This window comes from Ovis canadensis, chromosome X (assembly GCF_042477335.2).
Source record: "Ovis canadensis isolate MfBH-ARS-UI-01 breed Bighorn chromosome X, ARS-UI_OviCan_v2, whole genome shotgun sequence".
Lineage (NCBI taxonomy): Eukaryota > Metazoa > Chordata > Mammalia > Artiodactyla > Bovidae > Ovis > Ovis canadensis.
This window is the reverse complement of record NC_091727.1, coordinates 130617505-130635922: the sequence shown is the minus strand read 5'-3', so window position 1 is coordinate 130635922 and position 18418 is coordinate 130617505. Positions and strand designations below refer to the sequence as shown.

The 18418-nt window shown below is 41.2% G+C and overlaps 1 protein-coding gene across 4 annotated transcripts in view; it reads right to left on the bottom strand.

Moving 5' to 3' along the window:
- MORC4 (MORC family CW-type zinc finger 4) overlaps nucleotides 1–18418 on the bottom strand; it is a 61146-nt gene that overhangs the window by 7544 nt on the left and 35184 nt on the right. For all 4 annotated transcript variants that reach the window (XM_070290965.1, XM_070290966.1, XM_070290967.1 and 1 more), the window contains 4 exons: nucleotides 14905–15033; nucleotides 12270–12338; nucleotides 11840–11891; nucleotides 10281–10456 (listed from right to left, as the gene is read on the bottom strand). In XM_070290965.1, coding sequence (XP_070147066.1) covers nucleotides 10281–10456; nucleotides 11840–11891; nucleotides 12270–12338; nucleotides 14905–15033 — 426 coding nt within the window. The remainder of the gene's footprint in view (nucleotides 1–10280; nucleotides 10457–11839; nucleotides 11892–12269; nucleotides 12339–14904; nucleotides 15034–18418) is intronic.

The following is an 18418-nucleotide window of genomic DNA, read 5'->3' as shown; positions in this document are numbered from 1 at the left end:
CAGAAAGAGGAAGAAACATGCCACTGTATTTGGATGTGAGTGTAGAACTATAAAGAAAGCTGAGCACCGAAGAATTGATGCTTTTGAACTGGATTGATGCTTCTCCAACTGGTGTTGGAGAAGACTCTTGAGAGTCCCATGGACTGCAAGGAGGTCCAACCAGTCCATCCTAAAGGAAATCAGTCCTGAATATTTATTGGAAGGACTGATGCTGAAACTCCAATATTTGGCCGCCTGATGCAAAGAACTGACTCATTTGAAAAGACCTTGATACTGGGAAAGATTGAAGACGGGAGGAGAAGGGGATGGCAGAGGATGAGATGGTTGGATGGCATAACTGACTCAATGGACATGAGTTTGAGTCAATTCTGGGAGTTGGTGATGGACAGAGAGACCTGGCATGCTCAGTCCATGGGGTTGCAGAGTCAAACATGACTGAGCAACTGAACTGAACTGATTATCTTTTTATAATAAATTATAGTTATCATTGCCAGTACTGTTTTTTCCTGCAAATTTGAATTACTATTTGGTGTCACTTGCTTCCAAGCTGAAGAACTCTCTTTAGCATTTCTTATGTGGCAGTTTTTCTAGAAACAAATTCCATCAGCTTTCATTTATATAAGAATGTACTTATTTTACCTTCATTTTCTAAAAATAGTTTTATTGGATTTATGACTTTTGGTTGAAAGTGTTTCTTCAAGTACTATGAATATCATCCTACTGCTGCTGGTTTCCACTGTTTTTGATGAGAAGCCAGGGTTATTGGGGTTCTCTTTTACATTACAAATATTTTTCTCTTCCTGTTTTCAAGATAATTCTCTTTGCCTTTGGCTTTCAATATTTTCACTATATGGCTGTAAATCTTTTTGCATTTATCCTCTTTTGAGTTACTTGAGCTTCTTAAATGTGTAAATTAATGTTTCTCATCAAACTTGGAAAGTTGTCAGCCATTATTTCTTTGAGTATTTTTTCCACCTCTTCTCTTCCCTCTCCTCTCTTTCATGTTCTCCAAATTTGTATATGTTGGTGCACTTAATGGTGTTCTACATTTCTCTGAGGCTCTGAGGCATTTTCCTTCATTTTTTTCTCTCTGTTCTCCAGAAAGCATAATCTATAAAATCTATCATTGGTATATTTTCAAGTTTGCTGATTCTCCTGCCAATTGTAATGTACTGTTAAGTCCCTTTAGTGAAATATTCACATTAGTTTTTGTCCATTTTACCTCAAGAATTTCCATTTGGTTCTTTCTAAACATAATTTCTGTCCCTTTTACTAATATTCTGCAGTTGATGAAACATGGTCTCCTTTAGTTCTTTGAACATGTTTATAATAGATGCTTTGAAGTCTCTGTTTGCTAAATTCAACATCTGGATCTATTTAGGGGCAGTTTCTATTACCTGCTTCCCTCCCATCTCATGCACAGGTCACATTTTTTTTCTTTGCATGTGTCATAATTTTTTTGTTGACAATCGATATTTTAGATAATATAGTATAGCAAGCAATTTCCACCTCCCTGAATGGCTGTTGCTATTGTTTGTTGTTGTTTTTTTTTTCCTTCCAGTAATTTGGCTGAAATGACTCCATGAAAACTGTTTCCCCTGTAATATACAGCCTCTAATATTCTTGCTCAGATTTCTTCTTGATTTTTATCTTTTACCTAACAATCTAGAAGTTACCCTGAGTCAGCATAATTATGCCCCCTTAGCCAGTTAGAGTTTTACCCTTTACCACTGAATGTACGTGTGGCTTGAAGGCTACTATCACAGATCAAAGAATTCACGTTTCCTCTCCCATTCAGCCAGGGAGTAGCAGCTTGGATTTTCCCTCTCCAATCGTTTCTGAGGCGGCACAGCCTTTAGCATGTGCAGTCTCCCAGACTAACAGGGATATCTGTGATTTTACTTTTGAGCCTGGCTTCAAAGGAGTGGCCCCTGGGCCAGTCAGTGCTTGCTTAGAGGCTGTGCTTAAGTGTCTAGTACCAGTGAAACTTCCACTCTGTTGTTTGATCTGTGTGAGGCTTGGGAACTGCTTGCAAGTTCACCTTGTGTCCTCATTGAGTGTAGTCTCTTGTTCACGCACAGCCTTCCTAACCCACAGGGTTGACTATGATCCCAGGAGTGCTTGGATGTCTTTTTGCTTCCTTCTCTCTATTACCAAACTTATGATTTCACAGTCATCTCGCTTGTTGCAACTTGTATCATGGAGCTATGATAAAATTGTTCTTAATTTTTCCCCACTAAGATTTCCATTGTCTGACAATGCCCTTAGGAATGGCATTCTCCATGATATGTTCCGAAGTCAGTTCCTTTGGGTAGTACTAAGGAGTTCTTCATCTGTTAGACCTTCCTCTCTCCCTAAACAGAACCTTTGTGCCACCGTGCAGGGTTGACAGCAGGGACAGAGGCCCACTCTCTAAGAGTGAAACCTTTTCTTTACAAATGGGTGCTGGGATGGTTTTTAGCTTGCTCCTTCAGGCATGAACCTCTGCACTAAGCGCAGGCAGCTGTGACCTGCTGGCGCACTAAGCACAGCCGAGAGGAGCTACCCTGTGTCTGAGGTCAGGGGCGACATCAGAGAGGAGCTACCCCACGTCCAAGGCCAGAGATGGCGCCCGAGAGGAGCTACCCCGCGTCCGAGGCCAGGGGCGGCAGCCGGGAGGATCAACCCCACGTCCAAGGAGAGGTGGCTGCCTGGGCGCAGGAGGGCCTAGAGGAGCCATCCCACATTGAAGGTCAGGAAGGGTGGCAGTGAGGAGACACCCCTCATCCAAGGTAAGGAACAGCGGCTGTGCTTTGCTGGAGCAGCTGTGAAGAGATACCCCATGCCCAAGGTAAGAGAAACCCAATAAGATGGTAGGTGTTGCAAGAGGGCATCAGAGGGCAGACACACTGAAACCATACTCACAGAAAACTAGTCAATCTAATCACACTAGGACCACAGCCTTGTCTAACTCAATGAAACTAAACCATGCCCGTGGGGTAACCCAAGATGGGTGGGTCATGGTGGAGAGGTCTGACAGAATGTGGTCCACTGGAGAAGGAAATGGCAAACCACTACAGTATTCTTGCCTTGAGAACCCCATGAACAGTATGAAAAGGCAAAATGATAGGATACTGAAAGAAGAACTCCCCAGGTCAGTAGGTGCCCAATATGCTACTAGAGATCAGTGGAGAAATAACTCCAGAAAGAATGAAGGGATGGAGCCACCAAAGCAAAAACAATACCCAGCTGTGGATGTGACTGGTGATAGAAACAAGGTCTGATACTGTAAAGAGCAATATTGCATAGGAACCTGGAATATCAGGTCCATGAATCAAGGCAAATTGGAAGTGGTCAAACAAGAGATGGCAAGAGTGAACGTTGACATTCTAGGAATCAGTGAACTAAAATGGACTGGAATGGGTGAATTTAACTCAGATGACTATTATATCTACTACTGTGGGCAGGAATCCCTCAGAAGAAATGGAGTAGCCATCATGGTCAACAAAAGAGTCTGAAATACAGTACTTGGATGCAATCTCAAAAAGGACAGAATGATCTCTGTTCGTCTCCAAGGCAAACCATTCAATATCACGGTAATCCAAGTCTATGGCCCAACCAGTAACGCTGAAGAAACTGAAGTTGAACGGTTCTATGAAGACCTACAAGAGCTTCTAGAACTAACACCCAAAAAAGATGTCCTTTTCATTATAGGGGACTGGAATGCAAAAGTAGGAAGTCAAGAAACACCTGGAGTAACAGGCAAATTTGGCCTTGGAATACGGAATGAAGCAGGGCAAAGGCTAATACAGTTTTGCCAAGAAAATGCACTGGTCATAGCAAACACCCTCTTCCAACAACACAAGAGAAGACTCTACACATGGACATCACCAGATGGTCAACACCGAAATCAGATTGATTATATTCTTTGCAGCCAAAGATGGAGAAGCTCTATACAGTCAACAAAAACAAGACCAGGAGCTGACTGTGGCTCTGATCATGAACTCCTTATTGCCAAATTCAGACTCAAATTGAAGAAAGTAGGGAAAACCGCTAGACCATTCAGGTATGACCTAAATCAAATCCCTTATGATTATACAGTGGAAGTGAGAAATAGATTTAAGGGACTAGATCTGATAGATAGAGTGCCTGATGAACTATGGAATGAGGTTCGTGACATTGTACAGGAGACAGGGATCAAGACCATCCCCATGGAAAAGAAATGCAAAAAAGCAAAATGGCTGTCTGGGGAGGCCTTACAAATAGCTGTGAAAAGAAGAGAGGCGAAGAGCAAAGGAGGAAAGGAAAGACATAAGCATCTGAATGCAGAGTTCCAAAGAATAGCAAGAAGAGATAAGAAAGCCTTCTTCAGTGATCAATGCAAAGAAATAGAGGAAAACAACAGAATGGGAAAGACTAGAGATCTCTTCCAGAAAATTAGAGATACCAAGGGAACATTTCATGCAAAGATGGGCTCGATAAAGGACACAAATGGTATGGACCTAACAGAAGCAGAAGATATTAAGAAGAGGTGGCAAGAATACACAGAAGAACTGTAGAAAAAAGATCTTCATGACCCGGATAATCACGATGGTGTGATCACTCACCTAGTGCCAGACATCCTGGAATGTGAAGTCAAGTGGGTCTTAGAAAGCATCACTATGAACAAAGCTAGTGGAGGCGATGGAATTCCAGAGGAGCTATTCCAAATCCTGAAAGATGATGCTGTGAAAGTGCTGCACTCAATATGCCAGCAAATTTGGAAAACTCAGCAGTGGCCACAGGACTGGAAAAGGTCAGTTTTCATTCCAATCCCAAAGAAAGACAATGCCAAAGAATGCTCAAACTACCACACAATTGCACTCATCTCACATGCTAGTAAAGTAATGCTCAAAATTCTCCAAGCCAGGCTTCAGCAATACGTGAATCGTGAACTTCCTGATGTTCAAGCTGGTTTTAGAAAAGGCAGAGGAACCAGAGATCAAATTGCCAACATCCGCTGGATCATGGAAAAAGCAAGAGAGTTCCAGAAAAACATTTATTTCTGCTTTATTGACTATGCCAAAGCCTTTGACTGTGTGGATCACAATAAACTGTGGAAAATTCTGAAAGAGATGGGAATACCAGACCACCTGACCTGCCTCTTGAGAAATCTGTATGCAGGTCAGGAAGCAACAGTTAGAACTGGACATGGAACAACAGATTAGTTCCAAATAGGAAAAGGAGTATGTCAAGGCTGTATGTTGTCACCCTGCTTATTTAACTTCTATGCAGAGTACATCATGAGAAATGCTGGACTGGAAGAAACACAAGCTGGAATCAAGATTGCCAGGAGAAATATCAATAACCTCAGATATGCAGATGACACCACCCTTATGGCAGAAAGTGAAGAGGAACTAAAGAGCCTCTTGATGAAAGTGAAAGAGGAGAGTGAAAAAGTTGGCTTAAAGCTCAACATTCAGAAAACGAAAATCATGGCATCCGGTCCCATCACTTCATGGGAAATAGATGGGGAAACAGTGGAAACAGTGTCAGACTTAATTTTTTGGGGGCTCCAAAATCACTGCAGATGGTGACTGCAGCCATGAAATTAAGAGACGCTTACTCCTTGGAAGAAAAGTTATGACCAACCTAGATAGCATATTCAAAAGCAGAGACATTACTTTGCCGACTAAGGTCCATCTAGTCAAGGCTATGGTTTTTCCAGTAGTCATGTGTGGATGTGAGAGTTGGACTGTGAAGAAGGCTGAGCGCCGAAGAATTGATGCTCTTGAACTGTGGTGTTGGAGAAGACTCTTGAGAGTCCCTTGGACTGCAAGGAAATCCAACCAGTCCATTCTAAAGGAGATCAGCCCTGGGATTTCTTTGGAAGGACTCATGCTAAAGCTGAAACTCCAGTACTTTGGCCACCTCATGCAAAGAGTTGACTCATTGGAAAAGACTCTGATGCTTGGAGGGATTGGGGGCAGGAGGAGAAGGGGACGACAGAGGATGAGATGGCTGGATGGCATCACTGACTCGATGGATGTGAGTCTGAGTGAACTCCGGGAGTTGGTGATGGACAGGGAGGCCTGGCGTGCTGCGATTCATGGGGTCCCAAAGAGTCGGACACGACTGAGCGACTGAACTGAAAAGGAGTTCTTCATCTGTCAGGCCTTCCTCTCTCCCTAAGCAGAACCTTTGTGCCACTGTGCAGGATTGACAGCAGGGACAGTGGCCCACTATCTTAGAGTGAAACCTTTTCTTTACAAATGGGTGCTGGGATGGTTTTTGGCTTGCTCCTTCAGGCATGAACCTCTGCCCTATAAGTAAGCTGGGGGTGGGGGACAGGAGTCTAGGCTTGTCAGCATGCTGTCCCTCGGTGACTGCTGCTACCTGTGGATGGGCGAAGAGAAAGCTGGGTGGGAGAATAAAGGCCCAGTGCTCTTGAGTCTGCTTGGAACAGAACAAGACAGACCTGGAGGATATAAGAAATGCCAGAGGCCTGCACCTCCCAGGTGAAACCATAGCTCTAGGCTAGGAGCTAGGGAGAGAGGAAGCCCCCAATTTCTTGACCACACCCCCCTGGATTAGAGCTTCCTGAATTGTTTTCATAAAAGAAAACTTAGAGGGAGATGAGAGCAGGTTAAATGCCCATCTTTCACTGTACTTTCTGAGATTTAAGAGATTTTCTTGAACAAATGTCTCTGTACTTGCTGTGTGCCCCTAGGACAATTTCCAGGAACTAAGAATGATTGCTTTGCTTTGTTTAATAATTTTTTTCCAGTTAAATGGTTACTTGTTGGTAAAAGAGTTCATTACACTACTCATTTTGCTATTTTGGAACTCTTTCTCAAAGATCGTATTTTAAAATGTTAATACTGACCCTTGAATCAATTTTATTCATTTGCAAAATTGTTTTTCTGTTTCTACCTTGTGTCTGTTGTTTCAAATATTCCTTTAAAAATATTAGGATATCTTTCCTCCTCTCTTTTCACCATTATAATGTATTTTGAATTTTTTCTGGCTATCCTTTTAATATATGAAATAATTAGCCTTTGATATATAGTTTACTCAGAGTAACCGAGGTAGCGTTAGTGGTAAATAACCTGCCTGCCAATGCAGGAGATGTAAGAGATAAGGGTTTGATCCCTGGGTCAGGAAGATCCCTTGGACAAGGAAATGGCAACCCACTCCACTATTCTTGCCTGGAAAATCCTATAGACAGAGGAGTCTGATGGGCTACAGTCTATGGGGTTGCAAAGAGTCAGACACGGCTGAAGCAACTTAACCACGCAGTATAGCTTACTCAGAGGTTCTCTAAATATCTAAATAAATTACAGGCTGTAATTTTCATCTTTGTCTATATGTTCATGGCTACTTTAGACCTTAGTTTACATCACTCATATGAAACCTATCATGTATCCGGGGTGCTTACATATGTAACTTGGAGTACCATAAGCTCCTTCATCTTAGATGCCATCAGTGCCTTAGAATACTGCTTTCATATAGTAAGGACTCAAATATATGTAGAATGAATGAACAGAAAGGGGACTATTTCCTTTAAGCTGTCTTGCCCTAAAAGGTTATGCTTGTTTATATCCTAGCTGAACTTACTCTTTTTTGCAGGTTTTCCCCTATCTTTGCTAGATTCGTGAAGACTCACAAAGCTGTTTCCAATGACACCTCTGGAACACCTTGTAGGTCTTATAACCTACTCCACTAGAAAATTTTAAAACACTCTTGGATAGTGTAGGCTTTATTTTATCTAGAATTAAAGAGCTGTACTACATGACCCAAGGACCCTTATCAGCTTTAGGTTTTGATAGCAAGGGAGATCTTCGTTAACTCTTGACTAAACCTATTATTCCCTTTACACAGTTTTATAAGAAAACCTTGCATATTTTATTAGACTCTTGAGCATCTAATTTTCCTCTATAAAAAAGGTAGACTATTTCCAATCAATCTGAATCCCCCTATACGCGTAGCTTGAAATGACAGAATCATCATTTACTGACCTTACATAAAACATGACATTAGCAGTATCAATTATCACATATCTCTTGAAGAAATATTATTCTCAAATTAAAATTACACATAAATATTCAAGAGTATTTTACCTGAACTCTAGAGCTAAAACTCAACTCTGGATAGCGGAGTTCCACAATGACTCATACAGAGATCCTAATTAAGACTGATGAAGTATGCCACCCAATGGATGTACTGTCATACTGCACTCATAAAATACACACATAACAGAGGTTAGCATTTGTTATCTCCTTCAGGTTACCAAAATCCACTGGACAGTATCAACAGAAACACTGAAGAGAAAGCAAAGGGGGTCACAGCAGGGAAAGGACAGCTTTCAAGAGCAGTGACATCTTAATACTCCAGTATCAATTTTGATGCATGACTATCTCAAGGAGATCAATGTAGAGAGCTAACAACGTGCTTAACAAAACCACAACACTTTTATCTATACCCCTCCCAACCTAAAATGGGAGTTGAATAACTGTGGATGAAACAGTAGAATTAAGACCAAATCCCTGAGACCAACAAGGATATGTTCCTTAATCCTTTGCTGCATGGTTCTATCTTAGAAATAGCTCCTTCAATATGACTGAATTCAACTATCAGTTTCTGCACAGCTATTCTCTTCCAACTATTCTTGATGCTTTTGTATAGATTCTCATTTACTTCCTTTAGAGTTCTATTTCTTTTTCTCCTAATAGCCTACCTCCTCTTGAGACTCTTTGTTCATGCTCAGGGGGATGTGAGGTTCTTTCAATATCTAGGGGGCTTAATTGTGGAAGACCAGGGGACTTGCACATATAAAGAGATGTTTGTCTGGGTGAAAGCTGAAAAGACCTACTTAAGCAGCAAGAAAGAGGGAAAGAAATCAATAACATTGGTAGAGGTGGGGGCAGGAGTAATTTCCCCCTATTATATATCCCGTTGTGTTTTTCCTACCGTATGTTAAGAAGATATCCAAACTGAAAAGGGTTCATAAAAATTTCACAATCTACTATGTAACAGTCATATTATTGTGGACTCTAGAAGTTTCTACCACTAGAGAGCAACTCTGTACCTTCCCCATGGCTTGGCCCTGCCAGAAGTGAGAAACACAGTAGCAAGGAGAAAGCAAGTCATAATCAGCAGTCCTGAGTTCTAGTCTCATGACAGCACACAGGCAGTCATACCTTTTAGTGCTTCAAATATTCCTGATATTTAAGAAAATTTCTGTTATAAAGATTGCTGTGTGTGCTTAGTTGCTCAGTCATGTCCAACTCTTTGCAACCTTATGGACTGTAGCCTGTCAGGCTCCTCTGTCCATGGGGATCTTCCAGGCAAGAATACTAGAGTGGGTTGCCATGCCCTTCTTCAGCGGATCTTCCCAACTCAGGGATTGAACCCAGGTCTCCCACATTGCAGGCAGATTCTTTACCACTGGTGGCGGGTCTAAGCCACCAGGGAATAACAAAATAATATTGCTGTGGTGCTAGACGATGAACAAGTAAATTCTAAGACTAAACTTACACGAAAAATTTACCCTAGGAAACAATGGACTACAAAGCTCACTTAATGGCACAAACTTCTAATACTTATTTTTATATGTGGCCAACAATGGCAACCCACTCCAGTACTCTTGCCTGGAAAATCCCAGGGACAGAGGAGCCTGGTAGGCTGCAGTCCATGGAGTCGTAAAGAGTTGGATACGACTGAGCGACTTCACTTTCACTTTTCACTTTCATGCATTGGAGAAGGAAATGGCAACCCACTCCAGTGTTCTTGTTTGGAGAATCCCAGGGACGGGGGAGCCTGATGGGCTGTCATCTATGGGGTCGCACAGAGTTGGACACGACTGAAGCGACTTAGCAGCAGCAGCAGCAGCAACATGTGTTAGGTCTATGGGGCCCTGCAGGATTTCAATCCTAAACTTAAAGAAAGAAACAATGCTTATCCAGGTAACATTACCTTACATTTGTATAATACATTATGCTTTGCGAAGAGTTTTCATGTCTATTACTTCACTTACACAATTTCCAACATAATGGGAATACATAATCCATAAAAAGAACATTTGTCAGAAAAGTAAAACCAAAAAGACAGAAAAATAGACTTGACATGACAGTTACAATGTTGAAAAATGTGAGGTACATGCAACATGCAAGTCTATTAATCCCCAAATGGTATTTCTCCTTCTGAATTCCATGCCAGGCTTTAGGAGAAACTCAAACACGATAACCATATCAATTTAGTTTACAGGAAAGCAAACCCTGAGGCTCATTACTGAAGAGAATCTATATATTTTTTTTACACACCTGGAGAACTGAAAAATGCTGGAATCCAGAGGCTTAAGTTGAAGAGAAGTTGTTCTGCTTTCTTCTCCAACAGATGAAAGCCGGCTGGGGCTATCAGTTCCCTCATACCCAGTCATCTTATTATTCAAGTCATCCATATCTTGAATAGAAGGGATCTTCAGCGGATTAGTGAATACCTAGCAAAGAACGAAAGAATTTATACAAATCCTAATTTCAAACCAAATACCAGAGGATGAGTCAATCCTTCTGATGCTAGGAAAAAACACTTGGCCAAATAAAAAGAAACTGTTTCCTACACAAAACAAACAGCGCGCAGTAATGTACACTAGAACACTGACCCCAGGCATGTTCAGTTATAACCTTATCAGCTGGATACCAACAGACCTCCCCAACTCACTGATTGGCTCCTGGAATCATCCCATCCACAACACAAACCCAGGCCCCCGAATCACTTTCTTATTCTCTCTTTTGACCCAGTGTAAGACTGGGTTTTCACTCCTCTGAGATCTGTGATGAGGGAAGGAATGGAGGGAATAAGCACTGCAGCAAATGTCTGTGCTGGTCTTGGAGAAATGCATGCGAGAGACTAACATATACTGCACACACAGAAACATGCATCTGGGATCTTCTGGGAGAGCCAGCTTATGAAGATAGCATGAATGATGAAGGTGAAGGAGTATAAGGGGAGGTAAACTGAATGAGGACAGGGCAGTCCCAGGAAATTTCCCAGTCTCTAGATCAGACTATAAAGCCAAGATAGGAGGGTTTGCAACCTGTTTATTAATACACCTGGGTCTTGGTAGAGTGTCAGAAGAATTAGTATTTAATTGCCTCTATCCTCACCAGCCTGACCTACCCTGACTGAGTGGGTGGAAGGTGAATCTAACATGCTGCTAGCAGATATCTCTGGGAAAGAGGGTCAAGAGGAAAATCATGCAGAAAGGCAAGGTTGGGTGGGGGAGATAAATGGGTGCTATGGTGGCTGTCAGGAAAGGAGTGTCCCTGAAAGGACGGCCAACCTTATTGCACCCTTCAGCGTCCGGAGCTGGGCAACCATGTCCGAGAGACAGTGCTCCTGAAAATTCAAAACAGCAGAGTCTTTATAAAGCCAGCCAGCCTGAAAGCAGGGAGGGGGGAAAGGGCACAAAGAACCACCCCTTCTTCCCAAGAGGAAAGCAGAAAGGAGTCACCCGTGAATCCTGGAAGGAAGGAGACTGAGGAAAACCAGACACTCAACAGGAGCAGCCTGTATGAGGATGCAGCGTAACCCTGAACACTCTGTGACTCTGAATGGGACATTCACACTACCCAGAATCAGTACTGAATCCAACTCTGGGCAATAAATGATTTGGCTCTTCCAGTTTTGGTGATCTGAACATCAGTAACAGCAGATCAAAGCAAAAATCAAAAGATCCTGTCAAAAAAAAAAAAAAAAAGACCACCAGAACAAATGGCTCATTATTTCTGTACAGCTTTCAAGAGTGCTGCTTTCTTCAGCCTATGTCCTCTGTTGGGGGAAATTCTGTGTGAGGAAAGGAAGAGGGTGGACCATCTCTCACCTGGTGGCTCTCGTTTTCTGTTGGTACCTCCTTCTTGTCAACAGTTTGATCTCTAGGAGAATATAAAAGTGCTATTTAGTTCACTCATGAATTGTAGATTTAGGTTATAATGTTCCTTCTAAACTAGAAAGAGTGTGAGCCTTGTCGAGTAGTTAAGAGTTCCTTCCTGGACTGTGCTACTAAAGAGAGATTTCAAATGCTCTATCAAAAGAGGGGTGGGGTGGGGGAGAGGGAGAGAAACTAGAGCCAATCTCTAGTTGAGACATTCAGGAGATAACTAGAAAGAATAAAGAACTCTAAGAGCAGAGAGGTGAATAGGAAAATAATTTGAAAAAATCATCTCTCTTCTCAAAATTCCTATCCTATTAGGAAGGGTCAGGCTCCTCTATCAAAGGATACAGATCACCATCTCGGGTAAGGTATACTCAACTGTTTCTTAGCTCTGCTCAAGTACAGGTCTTCATCAATGAGTTCTTGTTCCTCTGGAACAGAGCACCTCCTGCAGTACATAGAAGAAGTTACCTTTTGGAAAGAAAATGTGCCCTTGACTTTCACCCTTCATTTTCCTCACAAGTATGACAAGGCAGATTAACCACCATCTAACATTATAGTGTTCAGATCGCACCCACCTTACAAAACGTGTGGGCAGGCTACCAGGTAGCAATTCTTTTTTTCAGTGCATGAGGTGAGGTGAAGTCGCTCAGTCGTGTCTGACTCTTTGCGATCCCATAGATTGTAGCCTACCAGACTCCTCCATCCATGGGATTTTCCAGGCAAGAATACTGGAGTGGGTTGCCATTTCCTTCTCCAGAGGATCTTCCCAACCAGGGATCGAACCCAGGTCCCCTACGTTGTAGGCAGACGCTTCACCGTCTGAGCCACCAGGGAAGCACAGTTTCAATGCATACCTTATCATTATTTTTGGTGTGTATATCACCCTTCTCCCAAGATACTCAAAGTACTTGACAGCTATAAAATTCATATGATGGTAGAGAGCATGAAGCATAATCTCTATTTTCACACAGTGAAATTCAAGCACAAGGGAGACTTGCCTGGGCTTCTATAGAAAGAGAATATCACTGAGACTAGAACCTAGGTCTCTACCTCTCATGTACTCAGAAAGCAATCCCCAAGGTACAGGCTAAGCAGGAATATCCATAGACTATGTGATGATCCCTGAAGAGGAAAATCAGAGGCTATGATAGAGAGCAGCACAAAGGGATGAGGAGCTGACATTGTAAAGAGATAGAACAGAGGCTAGCAAAGAAGGGAAAAAGAGGATTCTATAAATGAAAAGATGATTGCTATATGTAAAGCATGAAGAAGAGAATTTTAGGAGTACAAGCTGAAAGAAGTACTAGAAAATGTATTCAGTGGACAAAGGCAATCCTAGAAAGAAATAAACAAAAACTAATAATAACTGGAAATCCTATGTTATATCCATTTTATTAGGGGGCAAAGTGTCCTGGAAGGTTATGTCTCCTGGACTAAATATAAACTGACAGCATATACAGAATTTGAAAAGGAGACTTCTAAGTTCTCAGTCTCACATTTTAATCACACCACCCTAAGAGGTACTTAGGCACATCTTTAGTCTATGGGGGAATCCTTGCTTATTATAGAACTGGACTTCATTGTTTTATATTTCCTCCATTTCCAACATTTTTTCCCCTTAAAAAGCATACTGTTTTAGTACCTTTTTCTCTATTAACATTTATACCATAGAAAACAGTTAAGAGAGTCACAGGTGAATTGAAACACTGAATTATTATTATAAACCTATGTTACTGAGTCATATAAAAATATTTGTTAAATTGAAATGATGTCCATGATGTGAGAGTTTGGACAATAAAGAAGACTGAGCGCCAAAGAACTGATGCTTTTGAACTGTGGTGTAGGAGAAAACTCTTGAGAGTCCCTTGGACTGCAAGGAGATCAAACAAGTCAATCCTAAAGGAAATCAACCCTGAATATTCATCGGAAGGACTGATGCTGAAGCTGAAACTCCAATACTTTGCTCACCTGATGCAAGGAGGCGACTCATTGGAAAAAGACCCTGATGCTGGGAAAGATAGAAGGTAGGAGGAGAAGGGGACATCAGAGGATAAGATGGTTGGATGGCATCACCGACTCAATGGACATGAGTTTGAGCAAGCTCCAGGAGATGATGAATGACAGGGACGCCTGGCATGCTGCAGTCCATGGGGTCGCAAAGAATTAGACATGACTGAGCGACTGAACACCACCACATCTAGATGTTAGCTGCTTCAAGGAACAGATGAAAGTGAAAGTGTTAATCACTCAGTCGTGTCCAATTCTTTTTGATCCCATGGACCGTAGCCCACCAGGCTCCTCTGTGCATGGAATTCTCCAGGCAAGAATACTGGAGTGGGTTGCCATTTCCTTCTCTGGGGGATTCTTCCAAAGCAGGGATCAAACCCAGGTCTCTTGCATTGCAGGTGGATTCTTTACAGGCTGAGTGATGGAATATTAGAAAGACAGACATGTAAACAATCTAAATTGAATGTACAATAGGTACTTCAACAGATTCAAATATAGGAAGCATATGAAGAAAACTGTCACTTCAACCTGAAATATAAATCCCTTGTTCTCAAATAGTTTACAATCTCTTGAAGAGCCCAAATGTATACATATGAAAAACATCCCCCAAATTCAAACAGTACGTGAGCAAAAGTGAAGAATTAAATACTACAGTCAGCCAGAGTAAAATCACTGTAAACTACTGTCAAAAAGAGAAGTATCACACAAAATATTTCTGCTTCCCAGACGATATGATCAGATGGAATACAGAAAGTCATTCTAAGCAACTGGAATGACAGTATCAAGTCATGGAGAAGGGAATACATGCAGCATGTGTAGGGAAGAGTGAAGCCACAGGCCTGCTAAAGCGGAAGGCCTGTGTTAACATACAAAGAATAGGTAAAGACCAGTTAGCACAGGGGCTTGAATGCCAGGCTGAAGAGTGTGGACTTGAGATGAGAAGTGTTTTAGAACAGAGACAAAGCAGGACTTATCTCTGGCATAATACTGAGTCTTAACCTTACCTGTACTTTGGGTGGGAATTATAGTAGCAAAACCATCTTGCAGGTAATGTGGATGGATCAACCTTGCCAGGAAGCCTCCTCCATTTCAGACACTCATCACACTGTACCCATGTCTGGTCAGGAATCTTCCTGAATGGAAGAAAACAAAAATATGACTGTCTATATAGTTTTATACTTTATACTAGCTTTATACTCTTTCTTACATTAGAAAGGCTATATTCTAGCTCTATACTCTTACATTAAAAGGCATACCCTAAAATTGAAAAAACTGAAAGAAAGAATTGAATATGACATGTGTTAGAAATGTTATAATCCAGGTGTCTAAAATATATAATCTTAAACTTCACAGATAAAACAATGATAGAACCAGACCAGATATGAAAACAGTAATAAGTATTAATGCGGTAAGCCACCAAATTATAGAGCTCAACAGTACTTATCCTGGAACCTTATTTCTTGAGTTTAACAAAAGGATAACTTTAACTCTAAAATTTAGTAATCAGCAAAAATTTTATCTATATTACAATATTACTAAAAAAAACCCAAAGAATCATTTTATTTGCTTCTATCCAATCCCATGATAGATTTGAAATGCATCTGTGAGAGTCATTGAAGCAATGTCATCAAAACGTCTCCTCTATTTCCCCACAGGCTCCCTAGTCCTCTTTTTCCCTTTCAAAACGTCTTTGTTTATACTTAAATCAAAATTTCATTAGATAGATATTTCCAAAGTTAATCTTAAAAAGTAGCATAAATTTGATTAAATTTTGTAACTAGAAAAAGTGGCTCCAGTCCAATCACTGGGTTATTAACAGAGAATTCTCCCAGAATTCTACTCTTAAAAATTTTTTGGCTGCACCTTGCATTATGTCAATTCTTAATTCCCTGACCAGGAACTGAACCTGTGTCCCCTGCATTGGAAGACAAGAGTTTTAACCACTGGACTGCCAAGGAAGTCCCAAGAGCTCTACTCTTAAAACACATACTCATTCTCATCTCCCTCAGGAAGTGTAACCCAGTCACCCACATCTTGGAGTAAATTTGTTTCCCTGTAAGAGGAAACGATCCATATATAAGACAAGTAGTGTGTATCTAATATGTGAAAGGCAGACCAGACTGGGAAGGGAGAAGGCTAGAGAAAAGACAGAGAGAGGGTAGAGGGGCACCTAGGGCCAATTTGAAAAACATGTCATTTAGCCTAGGACAGATTCTGTGTACGTTACATTTATACTGCTCTTATGCTGCTGCTGCTACTGCTGTTAAGTCGCTTCAATCGTGTCCAACTCTGTGCGACCCCAGAGATGGCAGCCCACCAGGCTCCCCCGTCCCTGGGATTCTCCAGGCAAGAACACCGGAGTGGGTTGCCATTACCTTCTCCACTGCATGAAAGTGAAAAGTGAAAGTGAAGTTGCTCAGTCGTGTCCGACTCTTCCCGACCCCATGGACTGCAGCCTACCAGGCTCCTCTGTCCATGGGTTTTTCCAGGCAAGAGTACTAGAGTGGGGTGCCATTGCCTTCTCCATGCTAGACATTTCAATTGAGTGATATGATTCTTTTATGTCTTAGTTCAATATTTTTCATATCTTTTTAAATGGTGCTTTTTTCTAGTTATAAAAGCAATATAAGCCCATATAAAAAAACTATAAAATACAGAAAGAAAAAGAAAATCTACCAATAAGTCTACTACTCAAATACAATGTCTTCTTGTTTAAAATGCTGTTTTAATGAAGAGAATCCATATACATTCTTGGATATACAGTTTCCTATCTCCTAGCTACAGGCTGCTCCAGCCTTGCAACTCTAAACTCCAAGCTCAGGCCTGACCTCTGGTGTCTATATATTTCTGTACAGCCACTGTTTTATTTGAGGCTTCCCTCATAGCTCAGTTGGTAAAGAATCTGCCTGCAGTGCAGGAGACCCGGGTTCTATCCCTGGGTCAGGAAGATCTCCTGGAAAAGGAAATGACAACCCACTCCAGTATCCTTGCCTGGAAAATCCCAAAGACAGAGGAGCCTGGTAGGCTGCAGTCTATGGAGTCACAAAGAGTCGGGCATGACTGAACAAATAACACACTGTTTTATTTAGAGTCAGAGAAAGCAGTTTCAGCAGTAGTGCTAAGGGGACAGAAAAGGTCATATTAGCTTTGGTTTTACATGCACACACATAAGAGTCTCTTGCAGGAGCACGTCAATATTACTCTCTCGGGAACAAGCATTAGAGACAGTAATTCTCTACCTCAGGTTACATGCAGACCATGGTAGATCCTCCAACCCAGGCAGACAGAAGAGGCTTTTTGTGCGCAAGCCTAAATAGGCAGCTGAAGGGCCTATGCTATATTTTTCTCATTGCATCCTTACAGAAGACTGTCGTGGTTAAGAACGTGGGTTAGGGGGCCAGACTGCCTATATCTGAAAATGATCTACCACTGTGTATTTATCTAATTTTGAACAAGTTACTTAAGCTTTCAGTGTATAAGTGTCTACATTTGTAATGAAGTAACAATATCATCTGCCTATCTCACAGGATTGTTGTGATGGTTAAATATACATGTAAAGAACTTAAACCAGTGTCTGACAGGTAAGTACTAAATAATCACCATTAAACTTCCAGAAAAGGCTGTATAACATATATACACACACTCCAGCAATATATGAACATCTGTTCCATTGCATTAATCGGTTATTTAAAAGGCAAAAAAGAGATATCTCATCTTAATTTGCATTTCTTTGAAAACCATGGATGTTGGACAGGAATAGAGATCTTCATTTTTATTTTTTTAAATATAAATTTATTTATTTTAATTTGAGGCTAATTACTTTACAATATTGTACTGGTTTTGCCATACATCAACATGAATCTGCCATGGGTGTACACGTGTTCCCCATCCTGAACCCCCCTCCCTCCTCCCTCCCCATCCCACCCCTCAGGGTCATCCCAGTGCACCAGCCCAGAGCACCCTGTCTCATGCATCAAACATGGGAAAACAAAATTTTATATCAAACATTTGATGATTTCCATTTAAAAGAAACACAGTGCGTTCCCCCAAATGAACTTTCAACACCCTAATCTTTGTTTTGATGGTATAATTGACTGTGTGCATATTGTCACACATTCTGCGCTCTGTATTATGCTTCTTTCCTGGCCTCCTGAAGCATTTCATCCTGATCCACCATTCTGTATGTGATTTTGTGTCTTAGATTCAGTAAATTCTACATTTTTTCCTGATATGTTGGGTTCTCTATTTCTATTCTCAAATTTCTTGATATGGTTCCAACAATGTTCATTAGAATAAAAAGAAGGGAAGTTAGCTAATATTTCTGAATGCCTACTATATGCCAGGTACTGTGCTAAAAAGGTTAGATGATCTAACTTAACACATTATTTGCTGGGGATTTTTGCAGAAATTAACACCTGTGGCTGGTGATTTGTTATGTAAGCGAATACTGATACGTCTCCAGTCAAATGTAAACTAATTTTCCTCCAATTAAAAAATTTAAAAATATAACATTTGGGT